Consider the following 26,695-nt stretch of genomic DNA (forward strand, 5'->3'; position numbering starts at 1 on the left):
CAAGTGAGGAAAACGCTGCAATCTGCCGTGGGTTTGAGTTCTCACCTGCACGGCAGCCCAGGGCCCTCGCGCTGTTTCCCACACTAAGACCGGCCCTCTGATAAAAGCATGAGAACTGAAGCCGGCCCGGCGGACGGGGCGCCTTTCCTGAGTCCACGGCTCTCCGCGTGTGTGGTCGGGTCCAGGCTGATGACGGAGAGTCCGTCTGACGGAGCTTGTGCGGGGAAGGAGCGCGAGCGGTGTCGGAAGGGCCCCACAGAGCCACGGCGAGCGAAGCATGCTTGCCCCGTGCCTCGGTTGCCCGTCCCGTTCTCACCCCCTCTTCTCTCCCCCCGCAGCTGCTCAACGAGCTGAGCGTGGTGGAGGCGGAACTCCTCCTCAAGTCCTCCAGCCTGGCCGGCAGCTACACCACGGGGCTGTGCGTGTGCATCGTGGCCGTGCTCCGGCGCTACCACAGCTGTCTCATCCTGAATCCCGAGCAGACGGCCCAGGTGTTCGAAGGGTCGGTATCGAGAGCACCCTGGGGGGGTGTCCCCTCCCGCGGCACGCCTCTGACGGCGAACTCTCAGTGCCGGCTGGCAGAGGCCACGGGTGCCGATGTCCGCTGCAATGAAAAGACACGGCACCCAGGGTTGGGGCGGTAGTACGGCAGGTAGGGCTCTTGCTTTGCACACGGCCAACGGGGTTCGATCCCTGGCAACCCCTAGGGTCGCCCGAGCCCTGCCAGGAGTGATCCCTGAGAGCAGAACCAGGAGTAAGTCCTGAGCACAGCCAGTTGGGGGGCCTCCCTTCAGGCCCCCCCCTCCCCCCCAAAAAAAAAGATGAAGAGCACCTGCTTCGCATGGATGAGTCCCCGGTCCCATCCCTGCACACCCACCCCACCCCTGCACAGGGAAACACTGTCAGAGCACTTTTGCCACAAAGGCTCCAGCTGAGAAGGAAACTTGCGGGCAAAGCGTACTCTTCTCAGCCAAGAATCCTTGCCTGCCCACTTGGCCTCGCCTCTCCCCCACGCGAAGAAGCCAGTTGGCGACTCGCTCTCCCACCAGCCAGCGCACCCCTTCCTGACTGGGCACATTGGGGAGCTCGGCATCACCCATTCCTCCAAGTGCGACTTGTTTCTGTTTGGGCAGTGAATCCAAAAGCAGCCACACAGTGAGCGCACCGTCCGTTGTCACCTAGGAGATTTCTTTTTCAGTTATACTCTGTGCACATAGGGAGGGTGTTTGCCTTGCACTCAGCCGACCTGGGTTTGATCCCTGCCACCCTGTCTGATACCCTGAACACTGCCAGGAGTGAGCCCTGAGCTCAGAGCCAAGAGGGAGCCCCGAGCACAGAGCCAGGAATGAGCCCCGAGCACAGAGCTGGGAGTGACCCCTGAGCACAGAGCCAGGAGTGACCCCTGAGCACAGAGCCAGGAGTGACCCCTGAGCACAGAGCCAGGAGTGACCCTTGAGCACAGAGCCAGGAGGGAGCCCCGAGCACAGAGCCAGGAATGAGTCCCGAGCACAGAGCTGGGAGTGACCCCTGAGCACAGAGCCAGGAGTGACCCTTGAGCACAGAGCCAGGAGTGAGCCCCGAGCACAGAGCCAGGAGTGACCCCTGAGCACAGAGCCAGGAGTGACCCTTGAGCACAGAGCCAGGAGGGAGCCCCGAGCACAGAGCCAGGAGTGACCCTTGAGCACAGAGCCAGAGTGACCCCTCAGCACAGAGCCAGGAGTGACCCCTGAGCACAGAGCCAGGAGTGAGCCCTGAGCACAGAGCCGGGAGGGAGCCCCGAGCACAGAGCCAGGAGTGACCCTTGAGCACAGAGCCAGGAGTGACCCCTGAGCACAAAGCCAGGAGTGAGCCCTGAGCACAGAGCCGGGAGGGAGCCCTGAGCACAGAGCTGGGAGGGAGCCCCGAGCACAGAGCCAGAACCACAGAACCTGAGCATCACTGAGTGTGGCCCCCAAACCAAATATATATATATACATACACACACACACACACACACACACACACACACACACACACACTCACACACATACGCACACGCTCACTGCTCCTGCCCATTAAGCTTCCTTTCTGACCCACTATTAGTTTCTTTAAGGACAAAGGACAAAGTGCTTCTTTGCCCTCCAGGTGAGGGTGGGATTGGTTAGCATGGGTCATCACCTCCCTTAACTGGAGCCTCGGTTGCACCTGAGCTGCCCAGTGGCCCCATCTGCCCGTCTGTGGACACAGGTCTCGGGGCGGGGCATGCGCATGACCGTGTCGACCAGTGCCTGCTGGGTCACTTACTCCATTGTGAGTGATCCCGGAGCCCTTGAAGGGGCTGAGCTTTGGGGGTGCCCCTGGGCTAGGTCCCCCCCTCTCAGGAGGAAGCCTACTGTCGGGGGTGTTGTGGGGATAGGAAAAATGAGGGTCCCTCGGGCATCTGCTGTGAACTGGCTCTCGGTGGGCAAGGCAGCCCAGTCCCTGAGCCCTCTTTGTAACTCACGGAATTTGAGTCGGCCGATTCCACAAACCCTTCCCAGCTGGAGTGAGCATGAGTCATCTGGCTTGATTCTAGTTGTCTTTGGCTGAACCCCACAGGAGAAGACAAAACGGGAACTCACCTCCGAAAGGGCTGGGAGGAGCACCTCTCTGATTGGGGAGGGGGTGTGCGTCATTGTTTGTTTGTTGAAAAATGTCTGATAATTCTTAATCATCTAAAATTTCACAGCAGGGACTTCCATGGCACCAGTAAGTTGGATTCAAAAGGAAGGTACCTTTAAAGGCAATCCAAAAATTAAAAATAAAAACAAAGGGTGCACTAAAAAAATGGGTCTACTGTGGCCCTCAAACTTCAAAATGCTTTTTTTAAATAAAAGTACACAAATCAAGTTTAAAGGTGGAGAAAAAAAAGTCCAGGGCTGAAGGCTTTTGTCTCTTACGGAGCCAAGTTGGGTTTGATCCCAAAGGGGCCACGAGGGACCCCAGCAGAGGTGGGCACAGTGCCCCACCGCCCCCAGCCCCGTCTGGTGTGGCCGAAGCCCGCCAATAATAAATAAGTAAATGTGGATGACCCCCTCAGGCCTTCCTGTAGGCGTGGAGCAAATGCTGAGGATGGAAGTTACTAACATGCCCAGCCCGGAAGCAGGCAGTGTTGAACCCTGTCCAGGAATCGGGGGCCCCACTGTGACTTGGTTTTTTTGTTTGTTTTGTTTTGTTGGCTTTTTGGGTCACACCCGACGATGCACAGGGGTTACTCCTGGCTCTGCGCTCAGGAATTACTCCTGTCGGTGCTCAGGGGACCCTACGGGATGCTGGGAATTGAACCTGGGTCAGCCGCATGCAAGGCAAACGCCCTCCCCGCTGTGCTATGGCTCCAGCCCTCGCACTGTGACCTGGGGAGATGGCGCGGTAGTGGCGTGGCATTGACTCGAGAGCGACTCGGTCTCTAGAGAGAAAGGTCTCAATTCTCCTTTCTCACAGAAACCAGAGCGGACTGGTTTGGGCCGAACCAGGCAAAGGTGATCCCCACATCCTAAATTCCTCCAGCCCATGTCAGAACCAGCGCATCTCCTTGGAAATGGACCCCCCAGGCTTCCTGATTTCAAGAATTGCTCTTTTAGAAAGGAGTGGACCTGGGGTGAACCCACGAGCCTCTTGGCTGAAGGGAGGTTTGCTCTCCCCTCTGAGTTTACTGCCCTGTCTCAGATGCCTCCCTCTCTGCTGCTCCCCCACAGAGTCGTTTCTTTCTTTCCTAGTCAGGGCACTTCTGAAGTGAAACAGGAAAACCAACTTCTTTCGTATCGTCATGTAAAAAAAGCCATCACTAAGTACGATGAACGTAATGATGGGTGTTAGGGTCTGGTCTTTTTCTCTCTTCCTCAGACCCCCAGCTTCCCAACGGTCCCTCCTGTCCATCAGCCTGAACTGGGGTTGTGCCTCTGTGTTCCTCTCCTCAGGCTGTGTGGTGTGGTGAAGCACGTTGTGAACCCCTCAGAATGTTCTTCCCCCGAAAGATGCATCTTAGCCTACCTCTATGACCTCTACGTGTCCTGTAGCCACCTCAGAAGTAAATTTGGAGACCTCTTCAGGTGGGTAAAAAGGAAAGGGAGGGGATTCTGCCTCATCGTGTGTCTCATCCCACCAGCCTTGCCAGCCTGTGGCATGACAAAGATGAAATGGTCACAGTTGGACTCGCCAGGACCCAGTGTCTCTCTGCCCTCCTGTTGGCACTCACTGTGCCACACTGGCTGTGAGCTCAGCCTTGAGGTAAATCGGAAAGAAAATCCTAGGTCGCCTGCGCTTGCTCTTAACCCTTGGCACGTCACCGCCCCTCAGATTGCGTCCTGGGCTTTCACTAGCTTCATGTCCGTTTCCTGGAACCCACCCACCCCCCATTTCCAGGAGCCTTGCATCCGCTCTCGTCCCTGCGTCTCTGCACTTGTGGCCCCCACAGGTCAGCCGGTGCTAGAAAGTTCACGTTTACTTCAGGTGACTTTGAGGAAATGTAGGTTGTTGTTTCCCGTGGGGGAGTGGACGGTCGCCTTGCCGTCTGGAGGGTCCGGAGAGGAGAGTTCATTCCGTGCGCCCTGACACGCGGCGTCTGGTGTGTTGGTCCGTCCCTCGAGGGCTGCCTTCCTGTTCTTTCTAGAATCTGACTCTTGACTGTTTGGTCACCGTCCCCACACTCCCCGCCTGGTGACAGCGTCCTCGGTGCCCCTCCCACTCAAGTCCTTGGCACTCAGGAGCATATTGTCCTTGTCCTGACTGAAACCATCCTCATAAGATGAGAATCCTTTGGAGGTTTCTCGAGGATCCTTGTCTCCACAGAATGGAGCATATACCCTCCCCATTGGATCTGCCAGGTCCCTCCTGCTTCCTGTCCCCTCATCACCCTGTTCCAATCCTGCGGCATCTCCCAACTAACTGCTCATGTGACCTTTCCAGCACCCAGCCTTCCCCCACCTCTCTCTCTCTCTCTCTCTCTCTCTCTCTCTCTCTCTCTCTCTCTCTCTCTCTCTCAGACCACCAAAGGGCCGTGCCCACCGCTCCCCACTCCCTCACCGGTTCCCGTTCCTAGTCAGCATCTGAGCCGGGGCCCTCGCCACGCCTTTAGATTTACTCCAGGCCTGGTTCCTTTCTGGAACATAAGTTTCCCAGGAACAGAGACTTGCCCTGGCTTCCCTGTCACTTGTCCTGCCTCTGTGCCTCACTGCGTCTTGCTCCTGGTGGGCGCTGCAGAAAAATCTCTCTTCGACACAAGACAGCAGGCAGAAAAGGGATTTTTGTAAGGCGGGAAAATGTTGCAAGCATCTCTTCAAGACGTGGGTATGGGTTTCAGGGAACCTCTTCTAGAACCTTTTAAAGGATCCTGGGAATTGCCTGTCAACAGAAATGATGTGGTGACCATCCTTGGCACTCTTGTCTGGTGTCAGGGAGCTTTCAGTTTAGTCCCAGGAGCGCTCTGTCGCAGGTGACTAGGCAACTTCCCGAGAAGTGCTGACCTGACCCATCGCCTCTGCAGAGTTTTATGGAGCATTGGACTAAAATACTGCCCCTGCCAGAGAGATAGTACAGGGCTTAGGCACTTGCCTTGCACGCAGCTGGCCCCCCTTTGATCCCTGGCACCAAATATGCCCCCCACACCGCCAGGAACAATAGTGTAGCCTGACTGTGTGCAGGCTCAGGAGACCTAGAGTGGATCTGAGGCCTTGGCGCTGGGTCGGGGATCACTCCTCAAGAATAACCACGAAAGAGAAAGACAGCCCGCTGAGAGAAGCTCGAAGGGAGGCACTTGTTTGTAGTGTGAGGTGAGGAAAGGGGCCAAATGAAAGCTGGATACTCCGAGGTATTTTTGTTAGTCTGCTAATAAAAGGTTTAATAATCGGATCTGCGTCCTTCGAGTTGTGTAAGAGACCCCATTCGCTGCCAAGCTCCGGCCTGGGTCGCGCCCACCTCACCACAAGCCCCGGAAGGGGAAATGACTTCTACCAACAGATGACGCCTCCCCCGCGCTAAGTCAAGACGTGACGAAGCTGCAGTTTGAACAGGAGCCATTTTGGCCGCAAGCGATGGGCTGCTTCTCAGACTCTACCCAGCGTGCCCGGTCCCCCGGCGTGTGGGGAAGGAAGACGTGTCCGTTCCAGAGGGCTCCGGCTGGAAGGTGGGAGGGTGCCGGCCTGGCCCTCGAGGCAGCTTGATGCCCCCCTGGACGCGCCTCTCGGGAGAGCGTCAGAAATAAAACCAGAAGCCGCGGGAGGCCGCACGTGCACGACGGCCTCGCAGGGCCCACAGAGCGGGGCCGGGCACGGGCCTCTTCTCACTGGAAAACTGGACTCTTGGGGGATGAGAAGTGGAATTCTTTCCATTTCGAAAGGAGAAACATGAGCACCTGAGTAGAGAGCGGGATGGCCTCGCCCTTGCTGAAGCCTCGGCCCTTGGTCGGGTGGGGGGGAGGCACGGACCCCCGCGCCGAGGGCACTTTCTTTCTGTTCCGTTCCTAGCAGGCAAGTGACGCCAAGTAAGAGTGAGAATAAGGGAGAGTGAAGGGAAAATTGAATAGAAGGTGTGCCGAGGGGCCAGGGAGATAGTCCAGCGGGTAGGGCCTGGCACAGCCCACCCAGGTCCACTTCCTGGCATCACACATGGCCCCTTGAGCCCCGCCAGGAGTAACACTTGAGCACTGCCAGGCGTGGCCCCAAGACAGAACAAGTAAAAGTGTGCCCTGAGTTAAGAGAAAAACCGGGAGATGTTTGAAAGCCCTGGGGATTATAATCTCTCTCTGTCTCTGTCTCTCTCTCCTTCCCCTCTCTTCCTTCTACCCTCTCCCTCCCTTTCTCTCTCCCCATTCTCTTTCTCTCCACCTCTCCCTCTCTCTGTCTCTGTCTCTGTCTCTCTCTATCTCTCTGTCTCTGTCTCTGTCTCTGTCTCTGTCTCTCTCTCTCTCTCTCTCTCTCTCTCTCTCTCTCTCTCTCTCTCCTGACAAGGCCCTGGCACCCCTGGCCTTCTCCTTCTACCCACCCCCTTCTCTCTTGAACACATTTTGAGTCAGGCTGGCTCTGCACACCCTTTGACGTCGGCACCCACTTTTGCCCCTATGCTATGGATTCCGTGCACCTCTCTCTGGCGGGACCCCCACATCCTGATTCTGGGCCAGCCCCCCAGCTGATTCTCAAGGAGGAAGTCTGACGCCACATTTTGCAGTCTTCACTGAGCCCACCACCCTCTGTTCTCGGGGCCGGGGCAGGGGCACTGCGTGTAGGGCAGAATCCGTATCACTCTTCACTGGTGAGGAGCTTGTTCCTGGCTACAAGTTTCACACGAGTAAGCCCATTGCCCAGAATTCAAAGGCAAAGGAGAGCCCTCAGGATAGAGATGGTGAGCATTCCTTGGGGGAGGGGCAAGCGGAGGAGAATGACCGCTCGTGTGGAATCCAGGCTGGGACAACTGGCAGCCTCGTGCAAAACACAGTGAGGAAGCTAGGTTGCGTTTAGTGACATCTGGCTCTGCAAACAGGTCCTGCTCTTGCTAAGAAACACAACCAGGGGGCCGGAGAAATAGTCCGCAGGGTCGGGCCTTGCATGCAGCTGACCCTGGTTTGATCCCCCCCCCCCCACTAAATATCATCCCCTGAGCTCAGATAGGAGCAATCTCTGAGCACAGAGCCAGGAGTAAACCCTAAGGGCCATCAGGTGTGGCCCCCAAACCAAAAACGAAATGAAAGAAGAAATACACATGACTCTAGCGGGGAAAGAATTCTGCTTTCATAGGATCTGCCTTTTCCCCTTTTCCCCCCAAACAGAACACCAGTTTCTTGAAGGCATAACAGGACCCTCTCACAGTATAAGTATCACAGGGCACAGTATGATGTTGGCATTTGACCTTCTCCTGAAGTCTTGATAGCCAGAGAGACAAGTTTGTAGGCAACAGACTACTGAAGATTAAAATACTAAGCTATTCTTAAGCCATAACATTTTCCATTATTCAGAGACACTTTGGCTAAATTCTCTTTTTACCTGTCGTGGAAAATGTGGAGGAGAGTTGGGAAATAAAGATTAGTAGTAACCCAGACGTCTTTCACTCATTCAGCAATCATTTATTGAGCAACTACTCCATCCCAGGCACTCTGCCCCGGGGGGCCCATTACCAAGACATTAGAATGTCTAAAATGTAGAGTGTGAATCCTGCAGGACACATTGCTGGTTGTTTCTGGGAGGCAGCCCAGGGCCCAGATCCATGCCCCTTACTCGGAAAGCCCTGGGTTCTGCCGAGTGAGTCTTGGTCCGTTTTGTTGGTAACTCTGGTTCCTCTAACCTCAGTAGTGCCTGTTCCAAAGTAAAGCAGACCATCTATAACAACGTGATGCCTGCGAATTCCAATCTGCGGTGGGACCCAGACTTCATGATGGACTTTATTGAGAACCCGTCGGCCCGGAGCATCAACTACCTGGTGCTGGGCAAGATCCTTAGTGACAACGCCGCCAACCGCTACAGCTTCGTCTGCAACACGCTCATGAATGTATGTATGGGCCACCAGGACGCCGGCAGGTGAGCTGAGGCCCCCGCAACCGCTGGTCAGCCATACCACCGCTACTGGGGCGTGACTCTGGGGGGAACATTTCACAGTTCCCGTGGGCTTTGGCTGACATCTTGGTCAGTGGTCGCTGTATCACTGTATCACTGTCGTCCCGTTGCTCATCGACTTGCTCGAGCAGGCACCAGTAAGGACTCCATTGTGAGACTTGTTGTTACTGTTTCTGGCAAATCGAATACGCCACGGGCAGTTTGCCAGGCTCTGCTGTGTGGGCGAGATACTCTCGGTAGCTTGCTGGGCTTTTCTGAGAGGGGCAGAGGAATCGAACCCGGGTCGGCCATGTGTAAGGCGAACGCCCTACCTGCTGTGCTATGGCTCCAGCCCGGTCAAAGGTCAAAAAAAATTTTTTTTTTCTGTTTTTGTTTTTCCAACGTTCTTCTGTTCCCAAACTTGTCTTTCTCTGGGGAGATCTTTAACCTGACAAGGTTTTCTGGTTGAGATAATCTACAAGTGATTCATGCATCTGTAAAGCATGTACAGTGAAAAGACAAAGAAAATGACCTGTATTTTGAAAACACTATGTAGGTCATGGTACTTCCGAGGCTAACGTGTTTATGAGGCCCTTAGAAATGTCCAGGTATCAGGCAGATCTGTTCACCGAGCTAAAATTCTGCTCCTTGGCATCTTCCCTGATTGCTGTTTATTGCCCAATTCTCTTAAATCCTGGGAAGCAGTGGAAGTCACGTAGCTGCCAGTTCTGGCTTATTACCAGGGGCTGTTGATTCCTTAGATCCTGAGTCTAAGAAGTGAGTAGGCGGTGGGTGGGAGAGGAGTGTGTGTGATTCCCGCAACGGCCTGCTCTCTCTTCCGCCTTCCAGGATCAACGACATAGCCAATTTCTCGTCCGAGCTGACGGCCTGCTGCACGGTGCTTAGTTCCGAGTGGCTGGGCGTGCTCAAGGCCCTGTGCTGTTCCTCCAACCACGTGTGGGGGTTTAACGATGTGCTTTGCACCGTGGATGTAAGTTTTCATTTTCACTGAAAACCCCACTGTACAATGAAGTATTTAGTGAGTGACTTTTACATTTTAATTTGGTTTTGTTGGGGGGGGGTAATTTTTATTTTATTTTATTTTATTTTATTTCTTTTTTTGGTTCAGGGTGCACGGGTGGTACTCCAGATGTCAGGCTGCCTGGGTGGGGGAGGGGGTTGCTCCTGGTGGTACCAGAGCATTGAACCCAGGCCTCCTTCGTGCGAAATAGGTGCTTTAGCCCTTCGACTCATCTCCTGGAGGGTAATTTTTTTTTTCTTTATTGATACTGTCTTTAACTTTGCAAGACACTTTTCCCCCTCCTTTCACTAGCCAAAAGTCATAAGCCAAAATGTGGTCATCATGCATGAAATAAGTGGGGGAGAAATCAATAGAAGTGAAGTCGATAGCTTCACCTGTATAGCCGAGAGGCTGATCCCCACCCCCCCCCCCCCACACACACACACGCCCGAACCCCCGTGAGCTGGGATTTCTAACCAAGTGCCTTGGGCTCCTCTGGCCCAGCCGTGCGCAGGGCTTACCCCGGCTCTGTGCTCAGAGGTCACACCTGGCGGGGCTCAGGGTCCCGCATGCAGCTCCAGAGAGCACACCGGGTCTGCTGCATGGACCGCAAGGGCCTTCACCTTCACCCAGGGCGGGCTCGGCCACTCATTTCTCCAGTGCAGACCAGCGCCTGCCGAGTTCGGGTCTTGTTACCTGTCTGGCTGCAGAGCTTTATGCTTTTGCAAACCCGCCTCCCAGTGAAAGGCCTCGGCGCTCTCTTAGCCGGCCCAGTGGCGTGGGGGCGATCCCGTCTTAGGGTCTTAGCACCTGCTGAAGTCTTGGATGTTTCCCAGCCAGACGAGAACTGCGCGCCTATCCTTCACTTAATCCCTTTACATCTTGCTTTTAGCTCCCGTTTCCCTACCCATTGCTTCATCACCTGTACCAGCGGGGTTAATAATGGCGTGAATCTCGGGGTTGTGTTTTTGTTTGTTTGTTTGTTTGTTTGTTTGTTTGCTTTTTGGGTGACACCCGGCAATGCTCAGGGGTTACTCCTGCCTTTGCTCTCAGGAATTACTCCTGGCAGTATTCGGGGGACCCTATGGGATGCTGGGAATCGAACCCGGGTCTGCAATGTGCAAGGCAAACGCCCTCCCCGCTGGACTGTCGCTCCCACCCCTCGGGGTTGTGCCACTGACGGAAGCGATCTTGGTCCATCACAAACCCTGCTCACTCGCGCTCAGAGTTCCTGCCCTCAGATTTAGGAGTGGGTTGGAGAGCTTCGGAGCTGGATTTCCAGCTGAGTCCAGGACATGGCATTCTTGGGGGCCTCACAAAGGAGCCCCCCAACATAACTGAGAGCCTGGCTCAGTTAGGGGCCCCTTAGGGCCTTAACTGGCTCCCCGGTGCTCTGGACCTGAACCCAGAAAAAAAAAAAAACCCAAGAGGCTTATTATGTATGCTGCACGTTTTTTTAGAGGCTCCTGGATTTCATTTTGCTTTTCCAGTCTGTGCACTCAGGGTCCAACTGGGCGCCTGCTCGGGTCGCCCTGGGATGTGGGTGGCCCCCATTCTCCGACCCACCCCCCACCCTGCAGGCCGCGCTGGCCCCCGCGCGGGGCCCCTGCTGGCCTTGGCGAGCTGTAAGGGCCCCCAGCGCCAGCCGCAGCCCCCCCTCTAGAATATTGATCTTAGCGCTCAGCTGCCGGGGGGTTAGGTATTAAAACGTGTCAATGTTTTTCTTGAAGGTGAGTGACCTTTCATTCCATGATTCATTAGCTACTTTCATTGCTATTCTGATAGCACGACAGTGTTTCTCCCTGGAGGACGTCGTGCAGCACGTGGCTCTGCCCTCGCTCCTAGCCGCAGGTAAGGGTCCCCCCCCACCCCCACCCCGACTCCCGGGTGGGCTGGCGCATGCGCGGGCCAGAGTGGGCGGGGCCTGGCCTGGGGCTGCCCTGAAGGCACCATACAACACCCCACCCCCACCCCAATCCAGGGCCAGGCTTGGCCACTCGTCCTTCCTCCAGTGCAGACGGGTGCCTGCCTAGCTGGGGTTTCACGGCCCACCCCGGGGAGCGTTTCTATAAACCGTGGCTGCGGTAGCAGGCCGCCCCAGGACTCTCCTGGAAGGTGCTAGAGAAACTTGCTTTTGAACCCCGCCCCCGCCCCTCCTCTCTCCCTAGCTTGCGGAGACGCAGATGCCGAGCCCGGGGCGAGGATGACCTGCCGCCTCCTGCTCCACCTCTTCCACGCTCCCCAGGCCTGCTTGTTGCATCAAGCCACGGGTGAGCAAGGCCCGGTGGGCGGAACATTCCAGAAGGCCCATCCTGAGGGGTTGCGCGGGCGGGCCCGGCGCCTCTCAGCACCTTCCCGCTGAGTCACAGCCCTCCTGGGTTTGGGAAACCCAACGGGAGTTAATAAGCCCTAGAGTGCCCCGGCTCCGGGCCCCAGCCCTGCAGGTGGGCGCTGGGGTGGGTCTCAGCAGGGCACAGGCGGAAGGAGGAAGGGATGAATTCTGCCCCCGATGTGTGTGCAGGGGCCCGAGAGACCGTACAGCAGGTGGGGGTGGGGCACTTGCCTTGCACACAGCCGAGCCAGAGGGGGCCCCCTCCAGGTCCCCCCAACCGGGCCAGGAGTGAGCGCTGAGTGCAGAGTAACCCCCGCCATCCCTGGCCGTGTGCCGAAACCAGACAGAAGCCCGGCCTGTATGGGCCAGAGCCCCCCAGCCTTGCCCCCTGGTTGGATCAGGACGCAGGGAAGTGGAGGGAGAAGCCTCCGGCAGAGCCAGCCCCTGGCCCCGAGGCACTGCCACCCGCGGGTGCTGGGGACGGGGCCTCTGACGGGCTGGCGGCTCTCTCCCCAGGCAAACCCTTCCCGGGCATCAGGTCCTCCTGCGACAGACACCTCCTGGCCGCGGCCCACAACGGCATTGAGGTGGGAGCCGTGTTCGCCGTCCTGAAGGCCATCATGATGCTCGGTAGGTGCCATGGCCCCGAGACGGAGGCCAGCCCCGGCCCAGTCGGGTTTGAGTCGAGCTGATGGGTAGAACCTGGCTTGTGCAGTTCTGCTGGGGGCGGCTGGGCAGCCCCTCGGCCAGTGCTCCTCGCTGCACACGCCCCGGGCTGCCCCTCGCCCCCAGCTCCCGTGGGCGTCCGAGGCCTGTGGGGCGGTCTGGAACCCCGGAGGGGTCTCGTTCTGGTCCATAAAAGGGCTCAGGCTCCGGTTCCGTCTCTGGCACCGCGTCCTGTCCGAGCTGCCCTTTCTCGCCTGGCGCTGCCTCTCATCGGCGTTGTGCAGGGATAGTGCCCGGCCTCCGTCCCGCTGACCACCGCCCCCCCCAGCTGTCTCCCCAGCCCACCTGCCCTCGCCTTTGTGCCACAGCGCACTGGGACGAGGAAGACTCGGAAGGCTCCGCTTCACTTGCCTTATGGGTACCTGGTTTGGGCCAAAGTGAGTTTGGTCCTGACCAGTAAACACATGTACTGTCTTGGTATTGAAAGATGCTGCCTCTGACGAGAAGGAAAATGGGGATGGAAGGAGAAGCTGGCTTTTGATAGGTCGTAAAGAGTGTCTTTGAGCATAAGCTTTTTCCCCTTCTACTTCAGCTGGAGAAGGGTTTAGTCAGCAGTGGATCAGGATGAGGACAAATATAATAATGAGGATAATGGGGTTAGAATCAAATTATTAAAAGTTCACATTTCAAAGAGCCTTTTCTGGGCCAGAGAGACAGTACAGTGATGGGCATTTGCCTTGCCTGTTCTTTTTTATTTTTTTTCGGTTTTATAACTTTATGAAGCTCTAAAGTCATCATCTTAGTCACACACATTCAGTATTCCAAACCGATCCCACCGCCGTTATTCCCAATTTTCCCAGCCACCGCTTAAGGCTGCCCCGTGGCAGCCCTGCCTGGTTTGGACCCAGAGTTCAATCCCCAGCTCCAAATTAGCCACCACCCCCGCCAGAAATGATCCCTGAGCACAGAGTCAGGAGTAAGCCCCAAGCACTGGTGGAGAGGCCCCTTACCCAAGAAGAAGAAGAAAGAACTTATCCTGGGGACCGGAGTACAGGGGAGAGCCCTTGGCTTCCATCCTGCTAACCCCGGCACCAGGCACGGGGCCCTGAGCACAGAGCAGGTCCCAGTTACCACCAGCTGTGGCCCCAACGCAACAGTAAATGGATAAATATTTAAGGAGCGTAATCTTGCACATGTATGTGGATTATACACGCATGTGTGTATTTATTCATTCCTTTGTAGTGTCCCTGGGTTTTGTGAAAGGGAGGGTGAGAGCCGCATGGGGGCGGGGGAGGGCGGGGTCTGGGGCGGTGGGGTGCGTACCCTCCCCCCGGAGCCTGGGAGCGGGTGGTATCATATAGTCACCACTAAATGCCCATTTCCTAGGCCAGCTCCACCTGGAGACGGGTCCCCAGATTTCCCCCCTGGAGACGCCCATGTTCCCTTTTGAATCCGCCTCACTTGCCTTTCTGCCCGCTCGCGTTTCTCTGATTTTTCTTAAGTAAAATGGTTTTACGTCCAGAAAAAAACAAAAAATCCTGAGGCCGGAGTGATAGCCGACCCGAGGGCGTTTGCCTGGCACTCAGCCTCCCAACCTCCCAAACGGTCCCGAGCAGCGCAAGGAGGGACTCCTGAGTGTGGAACCTAGAGTAACCCCCGAGCATTGCCGGGTGTGGCCCCAAAACAAACCACAGAATCCTCATTGCTTTAAGTACCGCTGCTCCAGTGATGTTTGGAAGGAAGTTGTACGTACTGAGCGAGGGTAGCCACAGAATTGGGGCTCACTTTCTTCTTCTTCTTCTTTACTGTGGCAGCGCTGTTGCCCGAAGAGCAACTGAACAACTGCTTCTCAGGGAGCCCTGGCCCTCGAAGTGTGGGTCCGTGTGCAGTCTCAGCCATTGTAAGGTTGCCGTTTCCACCCCTGCCCGGACGAGTGCCCTCTGGACGCTGAGGTGGATGGGCTCACTCCACGTTAGATTGGCAGTCCCTTCAAGTTGACCAATGGCTGCATTTTTTTTTCCTTTTTGGGTCACACCCGGCGATGCTCAGGGGTTGCTCCTGGCTCTGCACTCAGGAATTACTCCTGCTCAGGGGACCCTATGGGATGCTGGGAATCGAACCCAGGTCCGCCGCATGCAAGGCAAACGCCCTATCCGCTGTGCTATTGCTCCAGCCCCAATGGCTGCATTTTAATGGTGGTTCTGGTCCCCCAGTTTCCCTTGACTGCCTCCCCTTGACCTTTTCACTTGGCCTCAGTTCCTGGTGAAAGGTTGTTCTGGGCTGGATGTCAGCAGGGCCTTGGGCCAGGCGTCCCGGCCACACCCAGCCGTGCTCCGGCCTGAACAAGCTCTTTGTCCTCATGTCTGCGCTGTGGAAACCCTCGACCCTCCTCGTCATCCGAGCTCTCGGCCGAGCTCTCCTGGGCTGCCTGGTGGGGCCTTGTCTCTCCGTTTTCTCAGACGTGGTCTTTTGTCCTCCTCACCTGGTGCTGACCAGGGCTCCCTCGGTCCTGTCTGCCAGGATCCGTTTGACCTCAGGGAGGTGAGAAGCTGTTTCGTGGCTTTTGGCAGCTCATTTCCGAGACAGCTTAGGCCCTGGTGTAGAACTTGTGCTTGAAGTTTCTAAAGTTTTCTCCAAGAAAGCATATGAAAATGAGGTGGTCCCGGGGGCTCTAGCTGGGGGGTAGAGCAAATACCTCACATGCATGAGGTCCATGAAACTTGGAGTCGTGTCTTTCAGCCCCCGGTGACCCCTCCTGAGTGGACAGTGCCCACTGTGGGGTAGGTGAAGCTCATTCCCAGTGGATTTTTTTTTTTGTGGTAGTGGTAATCTTAGCAGTTGTTATTTTGGGGGCCACACACACACACGCAGTCCTCGGGGGGTCACTCCAGACAGGGCTCCCCGACCTTATGCGGTGACAGGGAATCAAACGAGGCCGGGTCGGGCGTGGACACGTGAGCACCATCCCCACTGACCTCTCGGCTGCCTTCTCGGTGGATTTGATAAGAAACGGCCCTGATGTACTGTAAGACACGGGGGCGTTGGACTGTGTCTGGGCTCCCCCCGCCCGCCGCCACCCCTACTTCCCGCTTTACAGGTCACTCAGCAATCTCGGCTCTCACATTTCTTTGTCCGACTCTCCACTTTTTCTTGGCTGACCTGGGAGTCTTTAAAGGCTTTTTGTGCTAACCTGGGCTTGGTTTTACCCAGAGGGAGACCGGGAGGACCTCATCTAATGGGATTCCTGCGGGTTCCAGAACATTCTGGATGGCTTGTGTAAACAGCCCAAAGTCGGGAGGCTTCCGTCACCAGCCGTCTGCCTTACCAACATGTATTTTCTGGCTGCCAGAGACGGTGATGATCCTTTTTCACAGTCAGCAAGGACGGCTGACTGCAGGAGGCTCAAACATCCTGCTCTTTGTGCCCGCCAGGACCCTGTCTGCCCGGGAGCTCTGAGTTTCCTCGGCGGGGGATGTGGGGGTCTGATGTTTGTGGAGCGAAGGGGCAGGTCAGGGGCCCCTGTCGAGTGATTGTCTCCCAGGGAAGGTGAAAAGCATCTTCACCAGGAGAACCAGAAAGGGAGCTGCGGAGCCCATGCGTAGAGCCCATGTCACTCACCAGATGAACTTGAATACACCTGTGCTTAAAATACTAGTGAAAAGCACGTCCCCGGCCTCTTCCTGCTGGCGGTGAAGACTTTTGTAGGCACGAGGATGACTAGGTCTTGGGACTGTCTCCGCCCCACGCCCCATCCCGTCTCCCCCATATCTGCAGAAACTTCCTGCATTTACTTATTAATGATGATTTATTTATTTTCTGTTTTGTTTTTTGGGTCACACCCAGCGATGCACAGGGTTACTCCTGGCTCTGCACTCAGGAATGACTCCTGGCGGTGCCTATGGGATGCCGGGAATCGAACCCGGGTGGGTTGCGTGCAAGGCAAACGCCCTCCCCGCTGTGCTATCGCTCCGGCCCCACTTCCTGCATTTATTGCCCGACTCCATCCTCTCCCTCTCACCGGCGCCACGGTGCCCGCAGGTCAGGGCCCCGCAGACGGGACGGCGTGCTCCGGAACTGCTCCGCAGCTGTTTGGCGTCACCTCTGTGCTTCTGTTCTTTTAGGAGACGCCAAAATTGGCACCAACAACGCGTTGAAGAATGACGACTTCCCCGTGCGGGGCTTGAGGCGTGACGGGAACGCCGAGGAGCTGTGGGCAGCCTCGCAGGGCGCCAAGGCCTGCGGGAAGGGCGTCTCCATGGAGACGGCCAACCTGAGGGAGTACGCCCGCTACGTGCTGAGGACCATCTGCCAGCAGGTACTTCCGGGCTTGCTGCTCTGGGGCGAGAGGCTCCTTCTTAGGAAGCCCGCACACCTGTCATCTTTCTCTCCTGCAGACCTTTTTTTTTTTGGTCTTTCCAAAGTTGCACTGCTACGCAGGAACCTGGCGCTGCCGGGGGGGGGGCACCTATTTTTCCCCCTTTTGCTTGGTGGTGCCGTGTGGCTGCGTGGTTGTTTTATTCGCTGTGGCTTTGCTTTTTGGAAGAGCCACTCAAGGGTAAATGGTGGGAGCTCCTCTTGGTCATTCTCCAGGACGTCGGCGCTTCTTTATGAACGTGACCAAAATTGAGGTCAGCAGTCAGAAGAGTCAGCCCGGCCACTGCTAGGCCCTGTTCTGATGTGTCACTTGTCCCTGCAGTGTTGGAGCACTGCCTAGGGGGCCCCCGGCACTGCCAGGAGGGACCCCAGAGCCAGGAGTAACCCTTGACAGTAGCCAGACAGGGCCCCCAAACCAAAACCCACCGGATTTCTCACCCATAGCTTGGCGTGCATAGCCTTGCACGGGAGAGCACCCTGAGACAGAGCCCATTGTCTGCTCCTGCCTCCTCCCTTCAGCTTCTGCCCTGTTCTTGTACACACCAGTCTTGACTAGGAGCTTTGCAAAATAGTGGTGGGATTCCTCCTCCTCCTCTTCCTTCTCCCCCTCCTCTCCCTCCTCCTCCCCCTCCTCCTCCTCTTTCTCACTCTCCCTCCATCTCCTCCCTCCTCCCCCCTCCTCCTTTTCCTCCCCCTCCTCCTCCTCTTCCTCATTCTCTCTTCACCTCCTCCCTCCTCCTCCTTCTCCCTCCACCTCCTCCCTCCTCCTCCTCCCTCCTCCTCCTTCTCCTTCTCCTCCTCTTCCTCATCCTCCCTCCACCTCCTCCCTCCTCCTCCTCCTCTTCCTCTTCCTCTTCCTCCTCCTCTCTCTACCTCCTCCCTCCACCTCCTCCCTCCTCCTCCTCCTCCTCCTCTTCCCCCTCCCCCTTCACCCTCCACACCTTGCACTATCACCACTTCGCATTCGATGCTTAAGGAAGCGCCTACCCTTCCTTAATTTTCCCTTCATTGGTTTTCTGTTCAGATTGTCCCAGGCTTGCCAGATCTTTCCATGCTGACTCCTGTGGTTTATTTCGCCATGCCCCCCCTCCCCCCCACACAAACCTTTTCCTTCCTGTCCCATCTCACAGGTAAGCCTGCCCCAGATCTGGGCTTGCGCCTTCCTCCCCGAGGAGACTAGATTCCTCGTTAGCGGAAGGTGGTACTTAGACACTGAGCTCTGGGCACTTCAGCATGCCCATGTCTGAGCCAGGGAGGCCGTGCAGAGATGGCTGCACTGCACCATGCACGCGGCCAACTCTGGGCTAGTCCCCGGTGATGCCACATTATGGCCTCCATAGGCAGTGCCAGGCGTGACTCCTGAGCACAGAGCCAGGAAGAAGCTCTGAGCATTGCCGGAGGTAGCTCCCAAGGTCAAAAACACTTGCTTTTCTCCTGCCTGTGGGACAGGGCTGGCTGATTGCGGCCCTCCGGGCAGACAGAGCTCGGGGAGCCCCGTCTTCACAGACACCTGTGTGAAGCACCAGGTCCTGCTGAAAGCGCGACTCCAGTCCCACCCCACCAGGCTCTCTCCCTGGGGACTGTGTCCCCTTCCCTATCCGCGGTGCCTCCTCCCACACTCAGAACTTTAGCTCCAAGGACTCTCAACCACGTGCTCACTTGCTCAGCTCCCCACCTGAGAAGGTTACGGGACCGCCCCTACCCCCCCCCACCCCGCCGGGTGACAGACTCCGGAGTTAAGTGTTTGCTTGCAGCTGTTTCCCTCGGGGCTTAGACGGCCGTGCGCTGCAGGTAGCTTGAACCGAGCCCTTCCGAGGGCTCATTTCTCCTTGGCATCAGATTGATCTCGTTTGTTCTTGTCTCCTTCGGTTCCTATCTCCTTTCTGCCCCAGGCCTGCTATTAGAATAACATGCTTCGGGAGCGGGGGAGATAGCTCATGGGGATGGGGTACACGCCCCTGGGTTTGCTCTCTGACCCTGGTACACACACACACACACACACACACACACACACACACACACACGCACACAGCCTACACTACCCACCCCTCTGGGAGTGGCCCTCGTGGGCTGGGTCTCCGCCCTGCCCGGTGGAGCTGACTGGAACAGCAGGCGGGTCCCCGAGCCCTGCTGAGCAGCCCCCCAAAGCGCTAACACCCCCGAATGATGCAGCCAGAGAGGCCCCCCTGCCTTGCCCGTCTGCCCTCTGTCCCTCATCTTAGACGGTTCGTTTCACAGCTCTCCGTGCCCAGGTGTTGTCTTGGTTCTCCCATCACAGTGCTCGCAGGACCGCAGACAGGCGCTCGCTCTCGGGGCCGCGGGCAGAGATGCTCCCAGCAGTGACTGTTCCGGCCTGTAGGGCAAGTGCTGCTTAGTTCACACGGGGGGAAACAGTGTCTGTGACGTCTGTGGCCGCCCGGAGTGTGGCTCGACGGGTGTGATGTCGGTTCAGACGCCGGACGCTGAACCAGCTCCGAGGGTGCTTTTCCAGGCGCTTGGTTGGCTGCCGGGGGCGGAACCCAGGGCGCCTCTGGCTCGACTCCCCCACCTGCCCTGGGGGGTTCATGAAGCATTTCTCAACCAGGATCACAGGCCCCCGGCGGACCCCGGGGATTTTGGGGGAGCAACCAGTAGGAAGGGGGGACCCAGAAGGAAGCGAGGTTGGGAGCGGGCCACGGTCAGGAGGGGGTTGAGCAGCAGTGGTGTGACAGACGACAGGGGTTCCTGGTACGGTGGTGGGACGGGCCAGAAGATAGGGCTGGTCCCTGGGTGCCCGCCTGTGTACCCCACTCCCATCCTGGGCAGTCCCGGAGGCACTGCCTGGCATGGCGGGACCGGTCAGGCCCAGTCCACGGCACCTTGTATTGCACAGCCAGCCCGGTGGGCCGAGGTTTGGCAGGAGGGGCAGTTCCGGGGAACCTCCTCACTCCCCGCCCCTGACAGAGGCTTCATCAGAAATGGATCTGGGTGCAAGTGGGGCTCTGTTACGCTGGATAGTTTTTTTTTCTTTTTGGGTCACATCCGGCAATACTCAGGGGTTACTCCTGGCTCTGCACTCAGGAATTACTCCTGGCGGTGCTCAGGGAACCGTATGGGATGCTGGGAATTGAACCCAGATCGGCCGCGTACAAGGCAAACGCCCAAACGCCCTACCCGCTGTGCTATTGCTCCAGCCCCAGTGGACAGTTTCTTACTCAGCTAAGTGTCTGAGTTGGCCTTTGACAAAATTCACTGTCACTGTCACTGTCATCACGTTGCTCATTGATTTGCTCGAGCTGGCACCAGTAACATCTCCATTGTGAGACTTGTTACTCTTTTTGGCATATTGAATATGCCGTGGGTAGCTTGCCAAGCTCTGCTGTGTGGGTGAGATACTCTCAGTAGCTTGCCAGGCTCTCCGAGAGGAATCGAACCCGGGTCAGCCACGTGCAAGGCAAACGCCCTACCACTGTGCTATCGCTCCAGCCCTTGACAAAATTATGTTAAAAAAAAAAAAGTGATACTGAGAGACCCTCTTTGGGGGGCAGTGCCAGGAGAATCAAGGCCTTAATGACTCTAGACTCCTTGGCATAGCAATTGCACCTCTATCAGATTAGCCTGAAATCGGGTTATATAAAAGATAGATGTGCATTGAGGCATAACTAAATATTGATGATAGTAACGTTCATAATGATGTTAAAATGTAAGACAATTTTCTCAGTGTTCTATCATTTTCTCTTTTTAGTGGAATACAGTACCTTGTATTCTCTGAAAATGAAGAGATTATGGGATAGAATCATTAGCATTATGTAACAAGTTAAGGAAAACATTAGAAAATGGGACCTAAAACCAGACCTCATTTCCCAATTACAGATAGATACCTTTAATTTCTTTTTTCCTGCCGGGGTGTTTCTGGGTTTGGGTTTGGTTCTTTGGCTTTGGGTTTGGGGCCTCACCTGCTGACACCCAGGGCCTACTCTGGCCTCTGTGCTCAGTGGTCACTCCAGGAGGGGACTGGGGTGACCACGTGTGATGCAGGATATCGACTCAAGGCAGGCACCCTCCCAGCTTTACTCCCCCTGTCTCCCCCCGACCCCCTTTTTCATTGTTTGTCTTGCCTTGGGGCCACACCTGCTGCGTTCAGGGCTCTGTGCCCAGGAGTCACACCTGACTATCTTTTTTTAGCATAGGTTTAAAAATCAAGGTTCCACACCATCGTTTTTAAGGATTCAGAATATGACAACATTTTGTAATGAGGGCTGGGGACGTGGCTCAGGTGTAGGCCCTGGGTTCGGCCCCCGCACTGCATGTGTGTGCCCGCCGTGCGCGCGCACACACACACACACACACACACACACACACAGAATAGCAGGGCGTGGCACAGAACTACCAAAACCAAATAATAACATGGTGGCGGGGGGGGGGGGGGGCGTAAATGACTTTAACCGTTTCCCCTCCCGCTGCCCCCAGCCGAGGCTCCCAGGCCCCCGGCAGCGTTTTCAGGCCTCCCTGCTCCGCTGTGCGGGGTGAGAGCACGGCCCCGACCCTCACACTCCCCCAGGGCCGGGTCTGAGCTGCTGCCCCTCCAGGCTGCTCCCGACATTGCTGAGGTGGGGGCTGGAGGGCCCCCCCCCGCCCCAGCTCCGCCAGCCCGCTCACTGCCCTCCCTGCTCTAGGAGTGGGTGGGCGAGCACTGCCTCCGGGAGCCCGAGCGGCTGTGCACGGACAAGGAGCTGATCCTGGACCCGGTGCTGTCCAACATGCAAGCCCAGAAGCTGCTGCAGCTCATCTGCTACCCGCACGGCATCAAGGAGTGCGCGGAGGGCGACAACGTGCAGAGGCAGCACATCAAACGCATCCTGCAGGTGCCGGCGGGGGCCGGGGCGGGGGGAGGGGGGCCGAAGACCCCGGGCACCGGCTCCCGGGTCCCCGTGTGCTTCCCTGTCTGCTCGCGCTGACGCTCATTTGTTCCCGTTCACTGGGATTGTTCCCCCACCACCCACCTGCCCCCCACCCCTCCCCACCCCCCCTTTTTTTTTTTGCCTGTGTCGTCTTCTGATCCCTAGCGACCTAGCTCTGACCTCCAGAGAACTTTGTGCACACGTGTGAGATCCTTTCTGTTTCATGGTGATCCTTGAGTGCCTATGAGTGCTTTGATCTTTTTGTGTTTGCGTTTTTTTCCTGGAAATCAGAACCCTAAAGATGTCTCCCGGTTAGTCTCCAATGTGAAGCGAACTTTTGCCCATTGAATATATGTTGCAAGAACTTTAGTTGTGAGCATCTTTAAAGCTTTTTGAACTTTGAAAGTAGAGCTTTTGAAATGATACTGCAGAGTGTACCGGATCGATGGCACGGCGGGTAGGGCGTTTGCCTTGCTCGAGGCCGACCCGGGTTTGATTCCTCCGCCCCTCTCGGAGAGCCCGGCAAGCTACCGAGAGTATCCTGCCCGCACGGCAGAGTCTGGCAAGCTCCCCGTGGCGTATTCTATATGCCAAAAACAGTCACAAGTCTCACAATGGAGACGTTACTGTTGCCCGCTCGAGCAAATCGATGAGCAACGGCACGACAGTGCGACAGTGCCCGTGTCATGAGTGCTACTCTCTGGCTTGGTGGCTGAAAGACACTCACCCATCCCACACTACTGGAATTTCAGTGAAGACGCTTCCGGGAGGCGTCCGTGTTGCAGAGGGGCTGTAACAGTCGTCAAAGAGTCCAGAAGAGCGTTGGGGTTGGGGTCGGGCTCGGTTGGGGCCGAGGTTTGGAGGCGGAGATGTTTTCCGGGGCTGCCGGAGGCCCGCGGCTGGGATGGGGCCGTTTCTTCCTGCGTCCGCAGAGGCTGTTGGCCCGGCAGACCTTGAGCCTCCCAAGGCCTCGGAGGAGCTGAGGACGCTTGATGGTTGGCCCGGCTGTGCAGAGACGGGGCTGCAGGGCATCGTTCTGTCGTTCTGCTGTCAGATGCTAGTCCCCGCCGTGTGCTAACCCGTCCCCTTCTCCCCAGAACCTGGAGCAGTGGACGCTCAGGCAGTCCTGGCTGGAGCTGCAGCTGATGATCAAGCAGTGTCTGAAGGAGCCTGTGAGTCTGTGTGGGAGGGGGACGGGGGGGCTGTGTGGACACGGCGCGGCCAACACGGACGCCGGCTGCAGAGACAAGGGTAGCCCGAGCGCTGGTTTTCTCTCTGTCTCTCTAGGGCTCGGGCTCCGTGGCCGAAATGAACAACCTCCTGGACAATATCGCCAAGGCCACGATCGAGGTGTTCCAGCAGTCGGCCGACCTGAACGCTTCCGGGTCAGGCCTGGGCCTCTTCAACCCCTCTGGCCTCGGGGGCGCCGACGCGAGCAGCGCGAGACCCAACGGAATCAAGACTTTCCTGAGGTCTGTCCCGGGGCCTGCAGTACGGGCAAGGCCGAACTTCAGCTGTGCAGGGAAGGGTGGTGGGGGGGGGTTACCGTCCAGCCCCTGGCAGGCGATCAGGCCCGGAGCTCAGGCCCTCGGGCTGTGCTAGGGGGAATCTCCCAGAGGAAACACCTTACCGGCCCTCTCTACTTCTTAGCTGTCGTGGGTGAATGATCTACAGGCAACACTTGCTTTCTAGGTCATCCGCTGGGCTGTAAAGTAGCACCGTAGCACTGTCATCCCGTTGTTCATCAATTTGCTCGATGAACTCCGTCAGCCCCAGTAATGTCTCCATTGCGAGATTGGTTGTTACTGTTTTTGGCATATCGAATACACCATGGGGAGCTTCCCCGGGCTCTCCGAGAGGGATGGAGGAATCAAACCTGGGTCAGCCACATGCAAGGGAAACGCCCTACCCGCTGTGCTATCCACTCCAGCCCAGGGGCGTAAACGTACTGGTGCGTTTTCAGTGTGAAGCTTGCCGGGGGTGGGGGGGCTTCAGCAAAGGAACGGACTTAAGCACAGCAGCAAACTCACAGGTTGGGTTCAGAACCGAGAAATACTTTCATAATTTTTTTTTTCTTTTTGGGTCACACCCGGTGATGCTCAGGGGTTACTCCAGGCTCTGCACTCAGGAATTACTTCTGGCGGTGCTCAGGGGACCATATGGGATGCTGGGAATCGAACCCGGGTCGGCCGCGTGCAAGGCGACCGCCCTCCCCACTGTGCTATCGCTCCAGCCCCTCAAAGACTTTTTTAAAACACACACACACACACACACACACACACACACACACGTCGTTGGTGCCCTTCCCTCCGAGGAAGCTGTCGCCCCCCTCTGCCCATGCAGGGCACCGTGTGGCCTTACGACCATGTGGCCATGTGACCGTGTGGTTGTGTGACCGTGCGACCACGCTCTCCTTGGCTGCACCGCGCCGGCGCGGCAGCCCGGTGACCCCTGCTTCTGATTCCAGTTCCTCTGAACGCAGGGGCGTGTGGCTCGTGGCCCCCCTCATCGCCCGGCTGCCCACCTCCGTGCAGGGCCGCGTGCTGAAGGCCGCGGGGGAGGAGCTGGAGAAGGGGCAGCACCTGGGGTCCTCGTCCAAGAAGGAGCGGGACCGGCAGAAGCAGAAGAGGTACGGGGGCCGCCGCAGGCCACTGGGAGGGGGACGGGGCCCCGGGGGCACGTCCTGCCGACGCGGGTTGGGGTGTCTCTGCCCAGGGCCCACCCGACGTCGAGTCTGGCCCACCTCTCGGGACCTTATTTGTCTTCTGGGCGGTCACGGGGCCACATCCCGCAGTGCTCGGGGACTGGGGGGCTGGGGGCCAGGTCCCGCTCCTGTGCTAGAACCGGCCAGGTCAGCCGGGCCCGGGTACTCTGAGGACAGTGCTCCTATACTCCATCAGCCCCGAGTGCTTTGACCCTGAACTTGGCTTTCATTTGTCCTCCTTTTTTCTTTTCCATTTTTCTTTCTTTTCTTTTTTTTTCTCCTTTATTTTCTTATTTTTTTTTCTTCTTGGTTATTTGGGCCACACCAGCAGTGCCCAGTGGTTACTCCTGGTTCTGTGCTCAGGGATTACTCCTGGCAGTGCTCCAGGGTGCCGGGGACCACACCCAGGGCCACCGCGTGCAAGGCAAACACCCGACCCACTTGTACTGTTGTTCCAGTTCTAATCTTTCTTTTTTCATGACTTCATGTAGGTCATGCAAAATATTCATAAAATCAGGGTCAGCAATGGGGTCTACCCAGTACAGCTTTCACCGTGAGTGTGAGATTGACCCCGGAGTCCAGTCCCTGCCTCCCCCCTCCCCCACCCTGCCACCACAGACACACACAATAATTATCATTTGGTCACGTTGGGTCCTGAAGAAGTTCCTGGGTGTGTTTTTTTCCCGGTGCGGGAGGTTAGTGGAACCACATCTCTCAGGGCCTGGGGAATGCCCCTGACCTGGGGCTCGGGGGTCGCCCCCTATGGTGCTCAGTGCGGGGGACCGAGGGTGAGCTGGGGACACCAGGTGCACAGGCCCTTGAGCCCCGAGGCCATTTGTGCAGCCCTTTGGCGCTGGCTCAGACACGAAGGTTCAGAACCACCAAATGTGCAGACGTGGGATGTTTTCTCCATTTGTGCGTACACAACCCCCCCCCCCAAATAAAAGGGTTCAGATCGTTTGAAACATGAAAATGAGCTAGATTACCAAGAAAGAACAACAACACACTCTCCTGTGAAAACACGGTGCCTGACACACCCCAGGAATAACGAGAGAAAAAGTGATTTCTTTCAGTTGACACAAATTCCAAAGAAGTAGGTTTCCTTTCTCCTAATCATTGAGTAGTTGGCGGGGCGGGGGCGCAGCCCAGCCTATAGGTCCCCTCTCTCTCTCTCTCTCTCTCTCTCTCTCTCTCTCTCTCTCTCTCTCTCTCTCTCTCTCTCTCTCTCTCTCTCTCTCTCTCTCTCTCTCTCTCACACACACACACACACACACACATTCACAAACCTCCAAAACCTCTCATCAGTCCTGGCGCAGGCTCCCTCATTGCACCCCTTTTACAGATGGGAAAACGAGGCGGTGAGTCAGCTCAGCAAGTGTCCCTGAGACCCGACTCCGGGGAGCAGTGTGTGAGCAGGTTTCTGACCCGACGCCCTCGCTCTGGGACGCTGGCCACAGGGCCTGGCTCGGAGAGCACTGTGCTTGTTGCCCGGCTGTTCCCTCATCTCGGCCAGTTGCCTTTACTCGGCCATTGACGCCCCTTTTGATTTTCCCAGGTTGATCTGCTCGGACGCTTCGCACTCTGAGCGCCCCCGAGTGCGGGCCGTGCTCAGAAGCCCTGGGGAGCAACCTGACCTCTGTGTCACTCAGAGGCTGTCTGTCCAAGGCGGCCCTGAATTCTTTTTTTTCTTTTTTTTTTTTTCTTTTTTTTTTGCTTTTTGGGTCACACCCAGTGATGCTCAGGGGTTACTCCTGGATCATACACTCAGTTCTCCACTCTGGTGCTCGGGGGGCCGTATGGGATGCTGGGAATCGAACCCGGGTCAGCCGTGTGCAAGGCAAACGCCCTCCTCACTGTACTATCGCTCCAGCCCCTCTTTTTAAGATGATCGTTGTTGTTGAGGTGAGACGGTCACGCCACTGGCCACGTTTGTGGGTTTCTGCACACAGTGACGGCTCCTTGGCCGGCCCTAGAATGCCCAGTGCCCTCCCCACCGGTCATCAGCCCGAGCAGCCGCTCTCTGATTGTCCGAGACGTGGCACTACTGTCAGTGCTCGCTGCTGTGCAGCGGGGGGGGGGGGGGGGTGGTTGGTGTCACTATTTTGGAGCAGTTGGCCCAGGTGCTGGGCTCAGCTGATCAGCCCCTGGGGCACGGCTTGGAGAGAAGCCCCCCAAGGGCCG

General features: G+C 57.0%; 2 protein-coding genes across 6 annotated transcripts in view; one reads left to right on the forward strand and one right to left on the reverse strand.

Annotated features, from left to right (window-relative positions):
* Positions 1–26,695, forward strand: part of MED12L (mediator complex subunit 12L) — a 262,569-nt gene that overhangs the window by 198,880 nt on the left and 36,994 nt on the right. For 2 of the 4 annotated variants that reach the window (XM_055129722.1, XM_055129725.1), the window contains 12 exons: positions 339–502; positions 3,936–4,067; positions 8,295–8,522; positions 9,387–9,528; positions 11,289–11,409; positions 11,727–11,828; positions 12,407–12,520; positions 16,678–16,871; positions 21,586–21,774; positions 22,908–22,982; positions 23,098–23,282; positions 24,278–24,439. In XM_055129722.1, coding sequence (XP_054985697.1) covers positions 339–502; positions 3,936–4,067; positions 8,295–8,522; positions 9,387–9,528; positions 11,289–11,409; positions 11,727–11,828; positions 12,407–12,520; positions 16,678–16,871; positions 21,586–21,774; positions 22,908–22,982; positions 23,098–23,282; positions 24,278–24,439 — 1,808 coding nt within the window. The remainder of the gene's footprint in view (positions 1–338; positions 503–3,935; positions 4,068–8,294; positions 8,523–9,386; positions 9,529–11,288; positions 11,410–11,726; positions 11,829–12,406; positions 12,521–16,677; positions 16,872–21,585; positions 21,775–22,907; positions 22,983–23,097; positions 23,283–24,277; positions 24,440–26,695) is intronic. The other 2 variants (XM_055129724.1, XM_055129723.1) reach the window with 2 other exon arrangements.
* P2RY12 (purinergic receptor P2Y12) overlaps positions 1–26,695 on the reverse strand; it is a 49,031-nt gene that overhangs the window by 16,714 nt on the left and 5,622 nt on the right. The gene's annotated exons all lie outside the window — the stretch shown is intronic.

Source organism: Sorex araneus, chromosome 2 (genome assembly GCF_027595985.1).
Source record: "Sorex araneus isolate mSorAra2 chromosome 2, mSorAra2.pri, whole genome shotgun sequence".
In the NCBI taxonomy this organism is placed as follows: Eukaryota; Metazoa; Chordata; class Mammalia; order Eulipotyphla; family Soricidae; genus Sorex; species Sorex araneus.